The sequence below is a fragment of the Rhinolophus sinicus genome, linkage group LG02 (assembly GCF_036562045.2).
Source record: "Rhinolophus sinicus isolate RSC01 linkage group LG02, ASM3656204v1, whole genome shotgun sequence".
Classification (NCBI taxonomy): domain Eukaryota; kingdom Metazoa; phylum Chordata; class Mammalia; order Chiroptera; family Rhinolophidae; genus Rhinolophus; species Rhinolophus sinicus.
Window position 1 is genome coordinate 194,437,154 of NC_133752.1, and position 22,236 is coordinate 194,459,389.

Below are 22,236 nucleotides of genomic sequence, written 5' to 3' on the forward strand. Positions count from 1 at the left end.
CCCTCCCTTCCATTACCAAGTAACTTCTTCAAAACTCAGCTCTTCTCACGTCCAGGAAGCCTTCCCTGACCTGAACCTCAGTGTTTCTCCTGTGTGTCCCTGTGTGTGTGTCTGTTGTACTGTAGCGTCACTTTTGGCTCACTGGTAGCTCCTTCGCTGGATTGTAAGCTCCTCGAGAGCAGAGACAATGTCCTGTGCTGTCTTTTGGTTTCTTTGCCGTCAGTGCCCAGGGCCCAGTGTTTGCCAGGTGCCAGGTTAACTGGCTTGGATGGATAGATGGATGAGGTCTCATGATTCGTTTGTTTCACACTCTGTGGTCTCCCTCCCTTGTTGATTTCAGACATTGCCAACCTTGCTGATGAGTTCAAGGAGCACTTGGTGCCCGACCCTGGCTGCCATTATGACCAAGTGATTGAGATTAACCTCAGCGAGGTAAGGAAGGGAGTCGGGTCCAAGGAGTTTCTGAGGGTGGGGAGTTCAGGCCCCATGTGGGGCTTCTAGTGGGCCCTGGGGAGGGTCAGGGCGGGTCCTTGCCGGCGCAGCAGCAGGGCTCTTGGGCCCCTGGCTCCCGTGTCCCTGCAAATTGCTTCCTGAATCAGGCTACAGTGGGGTGGGAGGGGTGGCAGGATACATGGCTAAGGGGAGAGCGAGGTGGCTGTGGCTGGTGATTCAGGAACCGGTTCAGTTTGCCCCACCTCAGCTTTAGCAGAAGCCAAGCTTTCGTCCTGGAGTTTGCTTGGTTGTCAGAGTTCAGAGGGCACGGCCTGAGATTCCCAGGCCCGAGCAAGGTTTGGCACCCTGAGACCTGCAGAGGAAAGGCAGGCTGCAGGAACAGACGCAGCAGAGTACAGGTCGAGGATTTTATCCCCAAAGCCAGTCAGCATGAGTTCAAATCCTGTCTCTTCCACTTCAGTCTGTAACCTTAGGCAAGTTAAGTCAACCTCTGGGCCTCACTTCATCATGTGTGAAGCCTAAGGCAGTCATGGGAACTGAAGGAGCTAATTCACATCATAACATTTGCTGACGCTTACGGAGTGCTTTTCAAAGTGCTTTTCTAGAAGCGCTTTGCTAAGTGCTTCACGTTTCTTGGTATAAGTATTATCACACGTAAAGCATCTGGCCTTAAATCCATTTTGTCCTGCAATCCCGAAAGCAGCATAGTGTGGGAGATAACGGACTTGGGAAGCTGAAACCCTGATTCATTCCATGCCTCTGCCACCGCCTAGCTATGTGACCTTGAGCAAATCCCATCCACTTTCCATCTGCATACAGGAGAGAATCAGAGCCTGGCAGGGCTGGCAGCGTCCCAGGAGCTGTGCCTGGACAGTGCCCACTGCTTGGGTGTTTCCTGGGACGAGTTTTGAAACCTAAGAACAGTAGTTGGCCCCCTAGGCTCTCTGTAGGGACCTGGTGATGGGAGCCAGGCAGCCTCCGAAGAAGAGGCTGTGCACACCAACATTTGTTCTCTCCTCTCTCGTTCTGCTCCCGTGTCGTGTTTGGTTCAGCTGAAGCCGCACATCAACGGGCCCTTCACCCCCGACCTGGCTCACCCCGTGGCAGAAGTGGGCACCGTGGCAGAGAAGGAAGGCTGGCCCGTGGACATCCGAGTAGGTGAGCACTTTCCACCTCGTTGGGTTAACAGGCCTCAGGGCTCGTGGGTCTGCCCAGGGCTGTGGACAAGGCCTGTGCCCGCCGTGGGGCACTTCCTACATGTACCAGGCACTTTCTAGACTCGTTTATTTTTTTCTTTGTGCCTTTTTCAAAAAATTACTTTTTCTTGGTATAAAAGAAATATGTGCTCATTGTAAAACACGCCTAAGCTCAGCCCCCAACCTGAAACCAGCTCTAGGAGCTCTGAGAGGGATTCTGTGTACATGCGTATATTGATGTGTGTATCTTTCTGTTTTACAAACATTTCATCGCATCACCCACAATGTCTGACTTCACTTGACATGCTTTACATATACAGACGCACTGGCACATCGATGTCACTAGCACCTGCCATTGTCACATTGTATAGTCTGGCTGTGGAGAGTGTGGACCCTGGAGCCAGGTGTCCCGGGTTTGAATCTGACTCTGCTGCTTTATAGCTGGGTGACCGAGAGCAAGTTACTCCACCTCCCTGTGCCTTGGTTCCCCATCTGTAAAACAGGGATGATAATCGTACTTATTCATTCAAGTTCTTAGGAGGAGGGACGACTTAATGCAAGAGCTTCTGTATAAAAGAGCCTGGCGTAAAGTGCTGTGTAATGTGTTCGCCTTAGTAGTTGAAGCAAATTTAAAACAGATATTTGGTGGTGTAATAATTCGAAAATAAAATCGGTGGATTGATAAAAGAGAGATTCTTGATGTCTGTGATGGCATTCAGTCTTTATTGACATTTTTAATAACCTTGATAGACTTTTGTTAAAAGAACCGTTTTCCTCTAATGATAAGCCAGTAAAAAAGCCAGAGCGTTCTAGAAAGTCTAAAAGAAAAAAATGAGCATCTCCTGAAAGCCCTCAGTGGTGGTCACTGTTCCTATGTCAGTGTGAGCCCTCTGATGTGCGCATACATGCAGATTGTTATTGTGAGAATGGCCGACACGGCCACCATATGTGTTCAGTGTCACGTTCAGTGGCCACACTGTCTTCCCTTAAATGGCTGGGTCACGAGTAGCCTGTCCTTTACTGTTAGGTTGCTTCTAACTTGTCTCAGTTAAGAACAGCCCCTGGCCCAGCACAGTTGGTGAACTCTTGACCAGGTCAGGTGGGGACCTCCAGTCACTGTCTCCTCCTGACCCCTGACCCCACTACCCACAATGCACCAGGTCTGATCGGCAGCTGCACCAACTCCAGCTATGAGGACATGGGGCGTTCAGCAGCTGTGGCCAAGCAGGCGCTGTCTCATGGGCTCAAGTGCAAGTCCCAGTTCACCATCACACCAGGCTCTGAGCAGATCCGTGCCACCATTGAGCGGGATGGCTATGTGAGTGCCCACATGCTCCTACCCCAGCTCCCCACCCCACTGCTGAGAAATGTGGCTTCAGGACAGGACAAGCCATAGCCTTGTTGGCCAGGGCTGGTACCAGTACCTGCAGCTGCCCCAGGGTTCCAGGACAGCTCTTCAGCCCTCAAGTGGCTGAACCACCCTTTGCCATCAGCCACTGGCTTGCGCCTGACAATTCCCTGTTCTCCTTTCTCTCCTGCAGGCACAGATCCTGAGGGAAGTGGGTGGCGTCGTCCTGGCCAATGCCTGTGGCCCTTGCATTGGCCAGTGGGACAGGTGAGAGAACAGCCCATTGTGTCCTGGAGTGTGGAGCCCCAGGTGTTGCAGGGAGACGTTACTGGGCACAAAGAAGAGACTCTAGCTTTAAGGACTGCGGCACGTTAGAAGATTTCCAGGCAGGACTGGAAAGCTGGGTTGGAAGTAGAGAGGAAGAGCCCTGCAGCGGGCCTGAAGCCTCAGCTGGTGGGAAGACGCCAACGAGGCCTCGTCCTAATGGACACAGCGGGGCCTCCCATGGAGCCATTTGAAAGGAGGCAGTGGCCCCGGATCAGGAAAGTCAGGCTTTGGTCTATGCTCTGCCTCTAACGTGTGTCTCAAGTGAACCTCAGTGATGCCTGAGGTTCCCTTCTGCTCTGTCTGCCTGAGTCCCACAGACGAGGCTTGTTTCAGGGTCTTTCCATTACCCCATCTTTCATCATCTAGGCAGGATGGGCCTGGTGACAAGCCAGACGTCCCTAACCCTGTCCTCTCTGACCTGGCAGGAAGGACATCAAGAAGGGGGAGAAGAACACAATCGTCACCTCCTACAACAGGAACTTCACGGGTCGCAACGACGCAAATCCTGAGACCCATGCCTTTGTCACATCCCCAGAGGTGAGGCTGCTCAGCCAGGCCCTAGCTTGCGTCCGACCCCATGGGCCTGCTGTGGGAGGGTTGGCATCGCAGAGCAAGGGATTGTGGGAGCAGAAACCAAGAGCCACAGGCCTCGCCAGCCCCAAGCATCGCGCGCTCTCCGTGTCCCCTGCGTGGCCCCCGCGTCCCAGCAGGCAGGTGCTTGCTTAGTGCAGTTGTGATCACGAACGGGACCTTTGGATTCACAAGTCACGTGCCGTTTCCGTGCCCCAGATCACGGTCCTGTCAGGGAGCCAGTGCGGAAAGCCCTTGTACTGTCTGAGCCGGGAAGGGGCCTTGTTATGACAAATGTGGAGGGAGCCGGGCACTTAGTGGGAATTCAGCCTCAGCCATTGTTGGCACACAGCCAGTCTTGACCTGATTTTTTAAATGAGTGTTCCAGAAATACGTTTGTTTGCTAAAAAGGAGTGAAGAGTGGCCCTTCCCTCTTTCAGTGTGTTACCCATTTAGGAGTGTTTTCGTCACAGCAGCATTTCTGTGCCAGCCTCTCCCGGTCCAGGGTGGCACACCTGTGAGGGGAGCGGACAGCAGTGCTGGCCCTGCCCGAGGAGGGCGCTGAGGTCCAGTGGGGAGCAGTAGAGGCCAGACTGCCCTGGGTTCATGGGTCCTCTGCCGGCCCAACAGCCTGTGGTCCCAGAGATTCCTGCAGCTCCGGCCTCTATGGAGAACTTGGAAATTTCCTCAGCTTTGTTCTCAGTTGTGGCTGAAGTGGGGAGACAGGAGTGGTATTCGGTACTAATCAACAAACCGGCCCCCTCTGTTTCAGATTGTCACAGCCCTGGCCATTGCTGGCACCCTCAAGTTCAACCCAGAAACTGACTTCCTGACAGGCAAGGATGGCAAGAAGTTCAAGCTGGAGGCCCCAGATGCCGATGAGCTCCCCCGAGCGGTGAGTGGGCACTGCCACCCTCTGCTGTGAGCCGCTGCAAACCGGCCTTGGCCTGGGGGGCCTCAGGCCACTGCCACGTGCTCTGTGGCCAACCCGCTTCCTTCCCAACACCTGGGTATCTCAGCAGCACCTGTCCTGGGCCGGCGGGGGTGGCACCGTTAGTGAGAGTGAAGCAGCTATATTCACTGGGAGGGAAAGACTTGGCATGGGGAGCTTGCCTTCTGAGACCGGGCATCCACATGTCCCTGTCCCCTGCTGTAGGACTTCGACCCTGGGCAGGACACCTACCAGCACCCTCCCAAGGACAGCAGCGGGCAGCGGGTGGATGTGAGCCCCACCAGCCAGCGGCTGCAGCTTCTGGAGCCTTTTGACAAGTGGGATGGCAAAGACCTGGAGGACCTGCAAATCCTTATCAAGGTCAGAGACGCGGGGGCAGGGAGAACAGCACAACTGCCAGGGCACCCTTCCCTGCCCAGCAGGAAGGCCATGAAACCACGTGTTCTCCCCTGGGCCCAGGGGAGGACAAGGGCAAGGTTAAAGTTGGGGGCAGGAAGGGAGGTTTGGCTGCAGAGGAGCAAGGGCACCTGTAGCCCAGTGTCCCCTTCTTTGCTCCCCTGTGCCAGGCAGAGCTGGGTCTGGCCAGCTGCTATCTGGGGCTCTTGGCCATCCGGCTGCAGCTGGTAAGGGCCACCTCCAGTGGGTGTGGGTGGGAACGCAGGGAGGGCAAGAAGGGCACACGTGAGCCAGCACAGCAGGTCTCCACTCTGGCGTGACCAAACAGGCTCCAGAAGCCATTGATTGCTCTGGTCCCACAGCTGGGCATTAGTGGTGTGGCCTGTTTGGGAGCTGAGCAGACAGACAAGCCTTTGTCATGTCAGACCCGTGTCGGACATGAATTGAGGCTGTTTACTAACGGGTCTCCAGGCAGTAACAGCCAGTATTAAGCGCATGTGATAGGTGAAACTGATGAGTTACCAGCCAGGACCCAGACGCATCCCCGGGCTCCTCTGTCCAGCGTGAGGTCTGTAGCTGCTCTGACAGCCTGGGCATCTTACTGGGGGCCTAGGCCTGAAGGGGAACAAGCAGACATATCTGTCCGCCCATGCTAGCCTCTGCCCCGTTTGAGTGCGCTGTCCTGGAGATCTCATTCCCAGCGCCGTTGAGGGGTGGGTGATAGCCTGGTCTGAGCCCTTCTGGCCAGTGTGTGACAATTCCAGGACTGCAGACGTGTCCTGCACCTGCTTGTCACTTCCTGGGTCCTGGCCACAGGAGCCTGCTGCTTGCCTCTAGGGGACTTCTCCCCTCATCCATGGCTCAAGGGCCATGCCCAACCTGTCCTCTCTGCCCGCCCACCCAAGGTCAAAGGGAAGTGCACCACGGACCATATCTCTGCCGCCGGCCCCTGGCTCAAGTTCCGTGGGCACCTGGACAACATCTCCAACAACCTGCTCATTGGAGCCATCAACATAGAGAACGGCAAGGCCAACTCTGTGCGCAACGCCGTCACCCAGGAGTTCGGTCCTGTCCCTGACACTGCCCGCTACTACAAGGTGGGGGTCCTCTGGCACCTCCTGGGGGCTGGGCAGGGCAGAGGCGGTCCAGGGAAGGCGTGTTCTCCACTCAGGAGCCCCCACTAATAGTGCTGCCACTGAATGATGTCTCAGGGCCATGGGAGCGAGCCCTGTCACCTCCACTGCCCCCATTGCCCTGGGTTCTGTTCCCACCATGGCTCTCCCCCCACCCTGGCCTCTGCTGGGCACTGATGGGTGGGCTGCACCTCCTGGTGCCCACCGCAGACGGGGCCTGTATCATCTGTCCCATCAGGGCCTGGTTTGGACCTGAGTCACCTGACTTCACCTGCCCTTGGCTGGTGAGGAGGGGCCTCTGGCCTCTTCACCTGTGAGCCTCCAGGAGCCCCAGGGCTAGGTGAGGTGGGTGGGGGGGCCAGTGCACTCTTGTCCCTCATATGTCACTCCTCCCTTGCTTGACAGAAACATGGCATCCGGTGGGTGGTGATCGGAGATGAGAACTATGGTGAGGGCTCGAGCCGGGAGCATGCAGCCCTGGAACCACGCCACCTTGGGGGCCGGGCCATCATCACCAAGAGCTTCGCCAGGATCCACGGTGAGCTGGGGCTAGGGCCCAGCCCCACCCACTTCCCCTGGCTGGCAGTCCAAGGTCACCCAACTTGCCAGTGGCTGAGTTGGGCCTGGAGCCCTGTGCCAGGTTTCCAGACTGTGCCCACGGCTCCTGTTTTCCACACCCGCCAGCCTCCTCCCCTTCAGATGTGCTGACGCCCAGAGCTCCCCATCTCAGGCACGCGCTGGCCTTGCTTCCAAACGTGGGCCTATCCAGGGCACCTGGCTTGTCCTGGTGAATGTTCACCAGGAAGGCTTACGGAGACACAGGCCAGGGCTCACTTGTGTAGGCCCTAGTGAAAGGCGCGTGTCACCGGCACTGTTACTGCCCCAGGTTTGTCCCCAGGTGGTATGACTAGAGTGTCTCCGAGCCCCGAGGGACAAAGGAAGCACTCTGGGCGGGTGAGGTTCCTGCACAGAGAGGGGGACAGAGCCCTGCCCACTGTGGACTGAGTGTAACTCTGCCTTCCAGAAACCAACCTGAAGAAGCAGGGCCTGCTGCCGCTCACCTTCGCTGACCCAGCCGACTACAACAAGATTCACCCCGTGGACAAGCTGACCATCCAGGGCCTGAAGGACTTTGCCCCTGGCAAGGTCAGGGGCCAGGGAAGGAGGGCAGGCTGACGGTCCCATCTCCCCCAAGGCCCTCTTGAGGGATAGGGGACAGCCACCTTGCTTCCCCTTCTACACCTGGCCCCACCTGCACCTTTTCCCATGAGCCTTTGTTCCAGCTGGGAGGGCCCTGAAATTCTCTAGGCAACCCCTGAGCGAAGGAGATAAGGGTGGAGCCAGCTCAGGCCCTCCTACTATTCACTCATAACCCAGGCCTGGCACTGACAAGCCCACACCTCATGCCCAGTAGGACCCTCTTGGCCCCAGGGGTTATGCCATTCAAGTCTTACCACGGCCATTTACCCAGAGCTGGCCTAGGGCCTGACTCACCTGCTGGCCCCCAAGCCTGAGAGGTGCCCAGCTTTCTGATGCTCCAGCAGAATGGGGGGCTGCATCCCTAAGAGCCACTCCACCCACAGCCGCCTTCTCCCTTGCAGCCCCTGAAATGTATCATCAAGCACCCCAACGGCACCCAGGAGACCATCGTCCTGAACCACACGTTCAACGAGACACAGATCGAGTGGTTCCGTGCCGGCAGCGCTCTGAACAGAATGAAGGAGCTGCAGCAGTAGGTCCCACCGCCCTGCTCCTCGGACCCAGTTCTGGTGTCACAAGTGGTTCTGCATGTCATCAGAACCAGATCTGACCTGATCCAGCCGACTTCCAGCTCTGAGATGGTGTGGCCAGGCCTCCTGCCCTCCCCTCCCTCCTCAGCCCATGGAGTGACCCATGGTATGATGTGGGGGGGTGGGGGGAATGGGGACAATTCTTAAAATGTCATGGCCCCCAGCCTTCCCATTTTTAGTTTGGTTCAGATCTTAAGCAACTCCATGTAACTCTTATTTATTTTTGATGACAAGATTCTCATCTGAACTTTTTCTCCTGTCTGATGATTTCACTCGTGGCTGAAGGATTTTAAAGACCCTTTTTCTCTTACAAGAAAGAATCCACATTCAGTGATTGTCCCTGTGTGAGTCGTGGTGTCTGTGCGGTTATCAACTCCAGGGTTCAGAGGAGTCTTTTCACCAAAGTTGGTGGAGGCCTTCAGAACCCACGCCACAGCTGGACCTGACACTGCGGCGAAGGAGACGGGCTGGCAGACTTCCCACGGCTTAACCCTCTGCCTGCCTGCAGGGCAGTCTCCCCCAAGCCCATTCCAGTAGCTTCCCTGGTGGGCCGGGGGCTGGGCCCAACGTGGAGCCTCTCAGGGGGAGGCCTCCCCTTCCTCTGGCCATTGATTCAGTCCTCCAGACAGGTGGGCACAGCCCCCATCACCCACACAGGCCCCCCGCCCAAGGTCATAGCTAGTCCACGAAGCACACCATCCCCTGCCCCTTGGCATGAGGCAGTGGCAGGCACCATTCTGCAGCTACTCCTCCCCCTGGAGCCACCCTGCTGGCACTACACACACTCCACAGTCCAGTGCCATGTGTGAGCCAGAGGTCAGGGCAGGGGCCCCTTCACCAAGACCAGATTTGCCAGGAAAGCAGTGTCCTGGTCCCAGCAGAAGTGGGTAGAAGGGCAGGAGGAACTCGGCATTCCCATGCTGCTGAATCAACAGTGGGGTGCTTGTCTTCATGCCGGGTCTGGGGTCTGCAGCAGACCCACAGGGTGTTCCTTGTGTGGCCAAGGTCCGAGTGACAGCTGGCCACCAGCCCTCACCTTGGGCCAGCAAAGCTCAGCATCCACCTTCTACAGGCTAGTCAGTGGGAAGGTGCTACCTTAACAGACTCTGCTCAGCAAGTGCAGCTACCACAGGCTGGCCTCTCGATCTGCTATGTCAAGTCCTGCCATTTGGAGGAGGCCATCTCCCAAGTGATTCAGAGAGAAGGACATGCTATCCCAGCTGTGGCAACTCAGTGACCTCAGGTTGTGACAGAGGCCATTGAGACAGGAGTGGCTTCTCACCTGGTACTGCCATTGTTTATTAAATGTCTTTGCTGTCACTGAGAGCAGGACTTCAGGACGAGGAGCAAGGCCACCGTGGCAGGGGAGGGGGCAAGCTGGCAGGGTACTCCTGGCCCCCACCATCCAGCTCCCTCGGGCACAGGCTGTTCCTGTCTCCATGGCACCTTCCAGAGGGCTGGGCGGGGTCTGCAGACTGGGCAGGTGCGCTGGCAAGCCCCGGGGCTAGCTGCTCGTCCACCAGGAGAGAAGGCCCAGGCCCGGCTCACTAATGGATCCCTGCCAGGGGAGAGAACAGGCACATTTCATCCACCTGCGGGCTGTGAGCCAACTCGGACAGGGGGCTAAAGGAGCCCTCTGTGCTGGGCACCCAGCTGGCACCCACGAGCACACTCCCGGCCTGCCCCCTCTCCTGAAGGAAAGGGCTGGTTCAATGAGGGCACGGCCCTTGGTCCCAAGGCCTCCCTCCATCACCCCCAGGCCAGTCCTGAGCATGCCCTCCAGAGCCACCTGTGGTCTCGCCCTGCCAGAAGGGCCTACCTCGTGACCCTGAACCCCAGCCCCGAAATATATGGGGGTGTTTCGTGGGCCACCCGTATTTCTGACACACAACTGCCTCCAAAGTGAACAACCCAGAGCCCACATTACACCAGAAAACCCTACTAGAAGGCCCCAAAGCCCCACTTCTGTCATGTGTCACTGAATTCATAATGGTAAAAGACAAAAGGGACCCAAGTCAGAGCTGGCTGGTCACAGCTTCCCCACCACCTCAGGCCCACGCTGGGCCTGGTGTGGGAGCAGCCCTGAGGATCACCCCTCCCTGGGGCTCTGACTGGCTCCCCAGCCCACTCCTCGGTTTCTTCTCCTGAGGCCCACTGGCAGCGGCCTGGTCACCCAGCGTGGATTCTGTCCCTCTTCTGGGTGGGGCTGTGACTCCCCCAATCTCCACAATAGCCTTGGCAGCTTTATCACCTCCCCACAAGGAGGCTCCCCAGGGAGAAGGGACTGCCTGAGACCACACAGCAAGGACCTGCACCCTGAGCTGGGACGGGGTTCTAGGAGTGGGACCCAAGTCAACAAGCAAGGAGGTGCCCTGCCCCCCTGCTGCTGGGTTCTCCCATCAAGGCCCCATGGTGTCGGCAGCACATCAGGACGTCTCACCACAAGCGTGTATGGAGCCTCCTTCTTTGGCTGCTCCTCACTGGAAGAGGCGGCCTCGGCCGAGCTGGGCCCGCTGGGCGATGTGTCCACAAAGCTCTCGTCCACCACCCGGAAGCGAATCTCCTCCCCGGTGTCCATGTACAGGTCGTGTGCCCCTTCCTCCGTCTCATACTCCCACACCCACACCTGCTCTGCGTCGTCGCTGGGTGGGACCCAGGTCAAGGCAACAACCAGGCCATGGGGGAGCTCCTGAAGATCGGAGGTTCCTCCCACAGCACCCACCCCCTGACAAAATCCAATCACTTTGGCTGGGAAGTCACAGGAAAAGCAGGCCCAGCCCCACATGCAAGAGGTGAGGTTGGGCCAGGTCCGGGCCATAGGGGAGCAGGAGTTCTCGGGGGTCAGGATCTACGCTGGGACCACGGGGGCACCAGCCAGGCACCCACAGGCTTCCTCAGGTCACCAAAGCAGGAAGGAGGCTCGAGAGCAGAGCGCGAGTTTGCCTCAAGATGGGATGCCCACGGCCTCTTGCTGCCCGGGGTCCCCTCCCTGCCAGTCTGACAGCCTATGCCTCTCAGAGGCCTACTGCCAAGTGCAGACATTAGCTCCACTACCTGCCAGCTGTGACCGGGAGTCAGGCCCAATCCCTCAGTGCCTCAGGGTCCCCATCAGTGAAACGGACTGTAGCAGCAAGGCCCACCCACACACAGACCCGGCTGGACCTCCCGTGTTAGCTAAGGCTGTCCTGTGTTCTCTGGACAGTGCAATTCCACATCCCTTTCTAGCCACACCTTGTGACACTGACCAGCAGGCAGCACGAGGACTTCCCAGTTTTCAAGAGGACTGTGGTGGGATGGGAGGTCACATGCCTGAGGGCTCAGAGCCAGCAAGAGGACAAGCCTGGCTGGGCCAGTCTTTCTGACACATTCTGGAATCACACAGACCCCCGAGCCCTGCAGAGGCCCAGCCAGAGCTATCTGCCAACCCAGTGAGGGCAGCCCCATGCCTCCCTAGAGCCCACACAGGGAGCCACGCTGCTCTCTAGTTGCAGCCCTGGCAGTGGGTTCTGCCTCTCCTCCCGTGTGCCAGGTCCTGTGCTGGGCACTTCGGGTACAGTGATGACAGGATGAGGCCCCTCTCGGTGAGCAGTTGCAGTGAGGACGCACAGAAACAGACAACTGCAGTGCAGCAGGCTCAGGGCGGGGACAGGGACAATGGGGGAGCCACAGAGGGAAACAACCCAGACCAGGAGCCTCACAGTCACGCCCTCAAATGCTGGCTGATGCCACCACTTGCAGACCAGGGAGGGGAGGGGAGCCAGTCAAGGCAAACCTCTCAAAGGCCATGGTCTTTGACATGAATTCTGCAGGGACAATCTAAGCCAGGTGAACCGGAAGTGGAAGTACCCTGCCCACAGTGCACAACCTACACAACCAGGCCTGGCAGCCCAGAGAGGCACAGGCAGGGGGACACCATGGCCCGTGTGGGAAGCACAGGTCGATAGGAGCTTCCAGAGCGTAAGTGCAGGCTGGGGGGCTGGGCAGAGGCCAGCAGCATCCCGTAACAGGACCAGGGCCACCGCCAGGAGTGAGGACCATTCTCTGGAGAGGCCTGAGCTCCTCTGTGACCCACTTTAACTCGGGAGGATACAACTTGGCTGGCTGCTGCAGCGATTCTGGGGGGATGAGAATGTCATCAAAGAACCCTAGAGAGACTGGAAAAAACAACAAAGTGACAGCATGGGACAGGGGCTCAAGGGGACAGTTAAACGAGGGGTCTGGATACTCAAGAGGCAAGTCCCTTACCATGTGCTGCCCACGGGGCGGGTGTCACATGGAAATCGGGGCCCCCTCCCCCACCTTGGTGTCCCAAGCCTCTGCCTGTGCCACTCACAGCCTGAGCAGCCACCCAACCCTGAGGTGGACACCACACACAATGTGGCCCAGTGGGTGCTGAGGACCCCGAGTCACTCTGCCGGCTCCAGTGCCCACCCTGAGGTGAAGCCGCACAGCCTCTGAGGTCCTCATTGCTTCGTGAATGTGAGATGGGGCTGAGTATGCCCCTCGCTCACAAGCTTCTCTGACCCCACCCAAAGATTCTGCTTCCAAAGCTGACCCCGCCCCTGACCATGGGGCCCAGCACGGAAGCTAAAGTGACGCCCCCACTGTGCCCCAGGTCTCCTCTGAGGAGTCAGGCTCAGTTACCGTGCACGCCCTCCGGGCTGCAGCCTTTGATCTTTCCAATCAGAATCTCGTCCAGGAACGGATGGAACACCACGTAGCGAAAATGGACTGCAAGTGAAGAAAGCACAACAGTGAGGAGCAGGCACTTGAGGAACAGGCGCTCCAACCAGGGCAGACATGCTTTCCTCAGGCTCACGCACTGACCTGGAGGCTCCGTGGCTGCTCCAGGAGCCGCCCGGCAGTCCACACCGCGTTCCCGTGGGCCCAGAGGGACCCTCACCCGGACCCGGTAACACCACAGCTTGGCCCTCATAAGAGGCCTGCAGCAGTGGCCCTGGAACTGAGGGCTGGCACTCAAATGCGTCAGATAAGTCACAGCCGAGCCCAGATTCCGGCCCAATGATGACTCCAAGGCCAACCAACCTTCCTCCCAGCCCCCCCTTTAAATCCTAACAAGGGCAGAAGCAACTGGCCAGGGACCCAGCTTTGGAATCGGTCCCCAACTCCCACTGATTGGTGACGTTGCCCCAGGCCTGTGCCCGACCTGGAATGGAACACTAAAAATGCCCTGAAATTAAGGAGGCGGCAGGCAGAGCCGATAACGCAAAATGCCTCTGTGGGTTTGCAGGCCCTGCCCTAGGTGGCCCCCATTCACTGGACCCCAAGGAAAATGTCAGATGAGGTCTATGCCCACATCACAGACTCTGACACCAGGGCCCAGCAGAGGCCATCACCTTGTCACTTCTATTTAAAGCCCTGAAGGGGGCGTCCACCACTGGCCTGAACACCAGCAGTTCTAGAGAGAAACTATAAGGCTGCCCCCTGCCGGCCGCCGAGCGACTACCACGCTCCACCCGTGTCAGTTGTCCTGTTCCCCCCAGGGAGGCTGGGTAACCTGCTCACAGCTTACACAGCTCTCCTGCCATGGGGAGACTCCGAGTCATTCTGGACCACCAGCCAGGGCCACGGGCTTCAATCTGCCTTCCTCAGACAGGCTGAATCCCCAAACACAGGCTTCTGCCACCAGCACCCTCAGCTGCCTGTCTGCCAGCCTCGCCCCAAGGGCACCAAGGCCACGTGGGCCCCCAGCTCCCTGCCAGGCTGCCTCCGCGGGCTCCACTAGTCAGGCAGGCGTGGGGAAAAGAGAGGGGGCAGCGGGTGCTCCTTCCCTCCCTGTGAGGAGACAAACACGGGCCATCTGAGCCGTCATGAAGATGACAGATCCTCATGCTGCCCTGGCAGAACGCAGCTGAGGGCAGCCAAGGGTCACTTACCCACAGGATGGAAAAACCCTGTCCTCCATATGACACAACATCAGTTGGTTTAATAAATCCCCATGGAGGCTCCCAGGTCTGTGCCAGGCCTGGCGTGGGCCCTGGGCTTACAGGACAATGTGCCCTGTGCCCAGGGAGCTCCAGTCGGAGCAACCACATCCAAAGCACAAAGGTGAGCAACCCAGGTGGCCGTCGGCAGGTGACTGGATGGAACATTATTCAGCCTCAAAAAGGAACAAAGTGCCGACACGTGCTCCAACGTGGATGTACCTGACGACATCACGCTACATGAAAGGAGCCAGTTACAAAGGCCACACACATAATGCGTGATTCTAGCTCTACGAAATGTCCAGGATGGCAAATCCAGAGAGAAAGTAGCTTAGTGGTTGCCACAGGCTGGGTGAAGCGGAGAATGAGGAGTGACTGCTAATGGGTACAGGGTTTCTTTTGGGGGTGATGAGAATGTCCTAGAATTAAATCGTGGTGATGGATGCACAGTTCTGTGACTATACTAAAAGCACTGAACTGTACACTTTAAAGGGGCAAATTTTGTGGTATGTGAATTATATCATAATCAAATGAAAAGGAGGCCACAGGCCAGCTGGAGGGCCAGCCAGGACAGTGCTGCGTTGGGGACGCCCTCCCAAGAGCCACCCCTCCAAAATTCTGGGGAAGTTTAGCCTGCAGATGGGAAGCCTGGAAAGTCAAAAAAGGGTGGGTCTGAAGGGTCACTAAGAAGAGGAGGACTTCCTGAAATCTATGTAACTTTGCTAACAACTGTCACCCCAATAAACTTCAATTAAAAAAAAAAAAAGAGGCGGACCTGTTCTTAGTTGTAGGTTTGAGCAAAATTTGTCCCAGGAGAAACTGGGTCACCTTGGGACATAGTGAGTTTCTACAAAGGACAGATGCCACATGATTCCACTTACGTGAAAGACCCAGGGGAGTCAAGTTCATGGACACAGAAAGTAGAATTGAGGTTGCCCAGGGCTGGGAGAGGGGAAATGGAGTTTCGTGGGCAGTTTCTGTTTGGGATGATGAGAACGTTCTGGAGCTGGACGCTACACAACAATGGGAATGTACTTAGCACCACTGAACTGGACACTTCAAAGTGGTTAAAATGGTAAAATATTTTATGTATATATATTTCGTCACAACTTAAAGAACAAAGCAGACGGCAGGCATGAAGACAGGCTACTCCAGATCTCCGAGTGGGGCCGAAGCCAGCCTGGGCAGGGGTGACGGGGCAGGTCAAGAGGGGCTTCCCAGGGGAGGCCAGGTCCCACCAGCATGACGAGCATGGAGGACATGAGGCTGGTGCCAGGTAAAAGTACCCTGAGTGACAAGAGATAAGGCTGGACAAGCAGGGCCAGTGTTACAAATGACAAAGGCTGAAATCTTGTGAGTGCTTACTACGTAACAAGGCTGCACGGGGTTTTTTGTTTACTCCTCACACTCACTTGATGAGGTAGGTACTATTATTATTATGCTACTGTTCCAGATGGAAGGAATAGAAACAATCGGCAAATGAAGTCTTCAAAGCAAAAGATGGGGCCGTGGAGCTGAGCCCTCCCTCAGCACACCCTGGGCCCCAGCCCTGGGTGGGGGACAGGGAAGGGGTGAAGGGGGACTGGGCCAGGGGTCAGCCTTGAAGCAGGGTGATTGATCCCCACCACAAATCACCAACTTACCCTGTAGTGCTCAACGGGCCACGGGGAGCTTTGTAGCTGCCAGTATGAAGGCCATTTTATAGATGAAGAAATCGAGGCTGAGAGGTGGAATTACCTGCCCAAGGGCACTACCCAGGGTGGCCAGAGCCAGAATTCAAACCTAGGTCTATGTGAGGGGCCTAACCCTCATACCTCACTCCCAAGAAAACGGGGGATCCAGGTGAATGGGTGAGTTCTGATAAAAATCAAGTGAAATCTTATACCAAGGGGCAGAAACAATCAAATGAATGGACACAATTTCTTCAAATTTAACTCTTTTCTCCAAGTTTTTCTTGAATTTCTGGTGGCTCTTAGTACTTGTCTCCTGGACAACCAAGGCCCCCGTCCAAGGGCAGAGACTGGGGTCCTCCTCCTCTGTAAACAGAGGCCTCGTGGCACCGTCTTATTTTTCTGCTAATGAAACTGCTCCTAGTCCCTACAAGCAGCCTGTTTCATAGGGCTCTCTGCTGAGCTCGACAGCATCCACGCGAGCTAATTTAGTCTCTGGGTCCCTGGACACGGACACCAGGCAGCCCTGTGGCACGTTCTGGAAGACATCTCTACACCTAGGTCAAGAGGCTGAGCAGTACGGGCTAGGGCAGGGCTCCTCAAACGTGGCCCTGTGCGATTCTCACCTAGCTCCTGCTTAGAAGAACCTGCCGGCCCCAGCCCCAGAGACTGTGATCCAGCAGGTCTGGGCAGACATGGCAAGTCTCATGCCTATACTCTAACTAGCCCTAAACCACCCAAATGGCCCCCTTGCCCTCTGCTTCTGGTTCTAGTTAGGTCCAGTCAGGAGAGTGAAGCAATGCTCCACTCCCTCCCTCCCTCCAGGTCTGGCAGCTACCCCTCCCATCCAGGGTACACACACCTTTGCAAAGTGACCACAGCTCCTACATGGAGAGATGGAGCCTATTTCTCCATTCCTTGCTGCCATTGGCCATGTGACCTGCTCTGGCCAATGGGATATAAGCAGGGGCTCCCCGATGCCCAGTCTAGCCTACTGAAGGGTGAGGCCAGAGCAGAGATGAGTCATCCCAGCAGAGGCCCCCACCCCACCAGTAACCACTCTGCCAACCACCAGGCACAAGGCCACCTGTACCATCCAGCCCTGGCCGAGCCAGCACAGGAGAAACCATCTAGCTGGCCCACAGTCTGGAGAAACAATTCGAATCGATAAGCACTGAGTACTCGCTGTACCAAGGTCCCGCCGAAGAGCTCTGCATGTTTACCTAGTAATTCTGAACAACAGTCCTGTAATATAAAAACTACTGTAACTGCATTTTGCAGATGAGGAAACAAGGCACAGAGAACATATTCTGCTTAGGACACACAGAGAACAATGGGGATTTGAACCCAGAGGCCACGCATTAACATTAGGTCCTAGTGCCCCTCCAAGTCCCTCATCCCCAACCAGCCTCCCCGTCCAGGAACGGCAGCTGCAGTCCCCTCACTTTTAACCCAGCAAGGAGCTCTCCAAGTGTCTCTGCCTGTCTGGTCTGTCCCCCCAACCAGACTGAGCAGCCTGAGGGCCAGGCAAAGAGCAGGGCTCAGGAGCAGACGAGATCGAAGGGGCTCGGACACGGAGCCACAGTCTCGGAGCTGAAGAGGCCTGAGAATCACCTCGTCTGCCTCCTGTTTCTTATAGATGAGGAAACCGGGGCCCAGAGAGGGGAAGATTCTGCCCATTCGATTCCTGGCAGAGTCAGGACTAGGCTCCAGGTCCCCCCCAAACCCACACCCCCCCTACTGAAAACTGAGTCCCCAAAACCCAATGACCCAGGAAGAGAGGGTACCCACCTTTGGTATGTGACGCGCCATCTCCTGGGAACACATAGGCGTCCTCCAGCTTGGTGATGTCAAACAGACAGATGCAGAGTCCCACGTTGTACACGACCTGTGTGCAATCGGACACACACACGCACACGGTGACCCCGAGGCCCAGCTCCCAGGCAGTCTCTCTCGAGACACCTCAGGGCAGGTATGATCACCCTCGTTTTACAGCTGGAAATGAGTTGGGACACTGCCTGAAGTAACCACGGACAAAGAAGCTTGGAAAGATGTGGAGCTCTGGAAAAAACAGGGCCTTTGGTGACAGGACAGATCCAGGTTACAATGCCAGCTCCACCACCTACTGCGTGACCTCTAAGGTCACCTCTCTGAGCCTCAGTTTCCCTACAAAAATGGGTATACCAAGCTGCAGCATTGAAATAAAGAGAGAATGCATGGGAAGCCTCTATCCCAGTACCTGGCTCACATGCTAGAAATAATAATAATCAGGGATCACAATTATTACTAGTAAGGGTCAGTGGTAAGGGAACCCCTGGTTCTACACTTTCCCAAGGTCCCCCAAGTCCAGGCCAAAGTTCACAACTCACTGTCAGAACTACAGCTAATCTCTGTTCTGCTCATAAAGTCTCAGACACATAGCCATGGCCACATGGACTGAGGCTGGCAGTGACACATGGCCAAGGCCCCACGACCGGGCAGAGAACAGGCAGAGAACATCCCATCCCCATCCCCACCCCACGGTGCTCCAAACAACTGGCTGCTTGTTTGGTGTCTGCTAATCTGCCACTAGCGTCATCGCCTCCCAGTTGAGACCTGGCAGGACTGTTCAAGGATTAGCAAGAAGCTCAGAGAACTTACGAGTCCTGGCCACACCTCACCAAGATGGGGCAAAGTCGGGCACAAGCTCTATGTCCTTGGCTGGACGGTGGACCTCTCTGTGTGGCCTCCTCTCAAATGACTCAATGATTTGGACACGGAAAGACTTGTCTTAACAGGTCACTGAAGGACCCGTGCCACAAAAGGGACTACATTCCTTTCTTGGACTTTGCACACCTTCTCTCTCTACGATGTTCACACATCTCCCTACAGACCCCCTCACCTTCTACCTCACAAAGTAACCAGAAGCCATCCACCAAGGACTCCATGAGTTCTCTCCACCACCACCTCCCCGTATCTGCACATCCCCTTCTGACCTCAGCCTCTATGGAGGGAAACTGCCTCCTGTCTAAAGCCAGCCAATCAATGGGCTGGCCCGGTGGCTCAGGTGGTTGGAATACTGTGCTCCAAATGCCAAGGTCGCTTGTTCGATTCCCACATGGGCCAGTGAGCTGCGCCCTCTACAGCTAAGATTGTGAACAACAGCTCTCCCTGGAGCTGGGCTGCCGTGAACAGCCGCAGGTTGGCGCCAGCTGCCAAAGACTGCTGTGTGCTGTCATGAGCTATGTGCTGCCAGGAGCGGCCGGTGGCCAGCATGAATGGCCGGCAGCCAGCGAGAGCTGCCGTGAGTGGCCCACCTGCGACCACCTACGATCAGCAACCGACTGCCTCAACCAGAGAAGGGGTGGGAGGGGGGGGGCAAGGCTCATAACACCAGCATGGGCCAGGGAGCTGTGTCCTACACAGCTAGACTGAGAAACAACTGGCTTGAACTGGAGTTGGGGGGCAGGGGAGGTGGAAGAAGGGGGAAAAAATAAAGCCAGCCAATCTTCCTCTTGCTGGCTCCCCCCCACCCTCCTATCACCTCCTACTGTTCTATGAAGACCAATAAATACGCCATGAAGTCCTGCAGGCCCTGTGTGGCCTGGCCCCCACCACCTTTCCAGCCTGGCCAGGCCACGCCAGCCTACTCCATGCCATGAAGGTGCAATATTCCCTCCTGCCATATGTGGTTCGGACTGCCTGCACGCTCTTCTCTCTGCCCAGCCCCTCCCACCATGGAAAACCAATCCGCAAGTTAGCTCCTCACCATTTCAGCTCAAGCCAAAATGCCACCTCCCTAACAAAGCTCAAAGCCTCATTGTAGGTGAAGTTCCTTTATTCCACAGGCTTGTGAATGCCTGTCCTTCATAGCCTTTACCTCAACTCTTCATCACACTCATCTGTGGGACCCTCTCATTCATATCTGTTGAACCTTGTCTGTTTCATTCATTCAATGAATCAACAGACAATTATGGAACATCTACTCTGTGCCGGGCTCTGGCCACATATGAGGGATACTGTGGGGAAGAAGACAGACAGACGTCCCTGCCCTCATGGACAGGGAAAGAGAAAAACAGTAACCCAGTGAACAAATAAGAAAATAGAGGGTGGTAAGTGTGACATGACACAGAATAACTGAGGGGGGAGGGTTACTACAGGAAAGGCAGTGGGAAGGCCCCTGGAGAGTTGGCACTAAGGCACGCAGGTCTGGCATAGAAGGTGAACATTTATTTTTTGCAGGAATAAACGGATAAATCTCCTGACCATCCATCTTCACAAAAACCATGTGTGGTTGACAGTAACTATTACTTGCATTTTACAAGTGGGAACGGGCCCAGAGGGAACGGGTAAATGACTTGCCCAAGATTGCAAAGTAATTTGGAAGTGTGGAACCTAGCACCTTTTTCAAACCCAGTTTCTCTTTTGATTCCCTCCAACATCCCTGTGGAGTAAGAATTACCAAGTACAGGCGAGGAAACTGAGTTCTGGGATAAGCTACTTGCCCAAGGCCAGTCCTGCAGCATGCGGGTGGGCAGTACTGGGCCCTCCCGTCCCAAGGCCTACCCGCGACCCCGTGGGCCCAGTACCTTGTTGGCCAACTTCTTGTTTAGCTCTTCGGCAATGGAGTCGTTGAGCTTCCTCTTAAACTGCCACGGGGGAATCCGCACCGTGTCCACCATCTCCACCAAGACGAACATCCTGGCCTGCGCTGGAGGCTCTGGGAACCGGAGGATCAGTTATGCATCCGGGCCTGGAGCGGTGGGGATCCCCGAGCTTCCTCTGTTTAGTCCCAATCGCTGAGACACCCCCTCAAAGGCTGGCAGTGGAGCTGCGCAGTAGGGCCCGGGGTGTCCCGTGCAGAGCATGCTCCACTACCGCAAAGGGAGGAAACTGAGGCTCAGCGGTGAATGAGTTCAGCAGTGAATGAGTGCGCCATGCCCCCTCGCGCCACGCGCCACGCACCACGCGCCGCCGCCATGCACCGCGCACGCAAACGCAGCCTGAGGTCGCACGACTTTGGGCGAGATTCCGAATCCCGTGGCTTCCGGAGAACCGACCAATAAGAAGCTTCTTACTGCCCCCGGATGTGTGGTGGTGCTGCCTACTGACTCCTTGGCGGAGGGGGGTGGGGCGGGGCCTTGAGGGAGCGGGGCGGGGCGTTGAGGGGGCGGTGCTTTCCCTTTTCTTAGAGCTCAATCCTTAGACAACGCTTGCTGGTTGCTAGGCGACCTCGGTGCAACCAGTCATCTCTCGCCTGACCTGTGCCACAGTCTCCTTACTAGTCTCAAGCCGGCCTCTGCGCCGCAGCCAGAGTGATGCAAACACAATATAGTATTTAGACCCTTAAGGACTCTGGAAATGGGGAGAATTGACTGAAAAGTGGCAGGCAGGATCTTTCTGGGGTAATCGAAATGTTCTGTATCTTTTTTTAGGAGATGGTTACACAGATGTACGCAGTTGACAAAACTCATGGAACTCAACACTTGTATTTAGTTGTACATCTCATTTCAAAAATGGTAAAATTGGGACCAAAAAAAACACCTCAGTGTCTTCCCATTGGACTAATAATAAAATCCAAACCCTTTATGGTAGCTCACAAGGCCCTGCAGTATCTCATCCCTACCCACTCCTCCACATTCTCTCTCCCCCACGTTTCAGTCTCCTTCATCTTCATATGATAGCTAAGATGGGCTTGGGTTAGGAGAATTCCGTAACTCGTCCAAGATCATGGGCTGCTAAGTCTAAACCTCTACACTACACTGCCTCTAAAAGTTGGTGGGTTGTGGAAATATACTGTAGTGTGTTTTAACCAAATAAAAATTTGAGAACTTGAAAAAAGCGTTGGGGTAGGTGGTAGAGTCACTCAGAAATGCATGGTGCTTTAATTTGCTGATTTTACACATAGAGCGTTCTCTCTCTGAGACTGGCTGTGATAATACTGAATTTTACCTTCCCTGCATCCATATTTTTATTTATAGGTCTGCCTGCCTCTCCTAAGATTTGAACTATTTGAAGACAGGGGAAGATACTACTTCTGCTCTTTATTCCCACAATCAATCCCCTAACATCTTTCTTAGGAGGTATTCAGTAAAAGTGTGTAGGAGACTATATTAATTCTTTCTCTCAAATATCTCTCAAATCCTTCCTCTTCATTGTATTCCCACAGCTACTGCCCTAGTTCAGGCCTTTTCGTTGCTCCCCTGGAGCTTAGCCACATACCCTGGCCTCAGTCTCTCCTGCAAGCAACAGCCACTCTGTCACAAAAGCCTTCCCTTCATGAATATCCTTTGCCCACACAGAGGGTCTGGACTGAACCCAGTCTTCTTCTCCAGCCTCACCACCTTCCTGTCCTCCAGGCACCGGGAGCCTCCAGCCCCAAGGATGGAACAAGCTCTTTAATAGCCCTGCCTCCATCATTTCTTTACCTGGAAAACTCCTATGCATCCATTAGAACCCAAATGCAATGGCTTTCTC

At 55.8% G+C, this 22,236-nt stretch overlaps 2 protein-coding genes across 3 annotated transcripts in view; one reads left to right on the top strand and one right to left on the bottom strand.

Annotated features, from left to right (window-relative positions):
- The window catches only part of ACO2 (aconitase 2), a 39,573-nt gene extending 31,156 nt beyond the window's left edge, over positions 1–8,417 (top strand). For both annotated transcript variants that reach the window (XM_019734489.2, XM_074326459.1), the window contains exons 8-18: positions 341–432; positions 1,506–1,611; positions 2,810–2,967; positions 3,191–3,264; positions 3,750–3,861; positions 4,667–4,789; positions 5,051–5,206; positions 6,148–6,339; positions 6,781–6,913; positions 7,400–7,521; positions 7,977–8,417. In XM_019734489.2, coding sequence (XP_019590048.1) covers positions 341–432; positions 1,506–1,611; positions 2,810–2,967; positions 3,191–3,264; positions 3,750–3,861; positions 4,667–4,789; positions 5,051–5,206; positions 6,148–6,339; positions 6,781–6,913; positions 7,400–7,521; positions 7,977–8,111 — 1,403 coding nt within the window. In that variant the 3' untranslated portion in view covers positions 8,112–8,417. The remainder of the gene's footprint in view (positions 1–340; positions 433–1,505; positions 1,612–2,809; positions 2,968–3,190; positions 3,265–3,749; positions 3,862–4,666; positions 4,790–5,050; positions 5,207–6,147; positions 6,340–6,780; positions 6,914–7,399; positions 7,522–7,976) is intronic.
- Positions 8,418–9,436: 1,019 nt separating this feature from the next.
- On the bottom strand, positions 9,437–20,810 carry POLR3H (RNA polymerase III subunit H). Its single transcript, XM_019734490.2, has 6 exons — positions 20,349–20,810; positions 17,572–17,668; positions 12,810–12,896; positions 12,256–12,319; positions 10,606–10,807; positions 9,437–9,723 (listed from the first exon to the last, which is right to left on the bottom strand). The coding sequence occupies exons 1-6, from the start codon at positions 20,457–20,459 to the stop codon at positions 9,670–9,672; spliced, it is 615 nt and encodes a 204-aa protein (XP_019590049.1). The 5' UTR covers positions 20,460–20,810; the 3' UTR covers positions 9,437–9,669.
- Between the last annotated feature and the right edge of the window lie 1,426 nt (positions 20,811–22,236).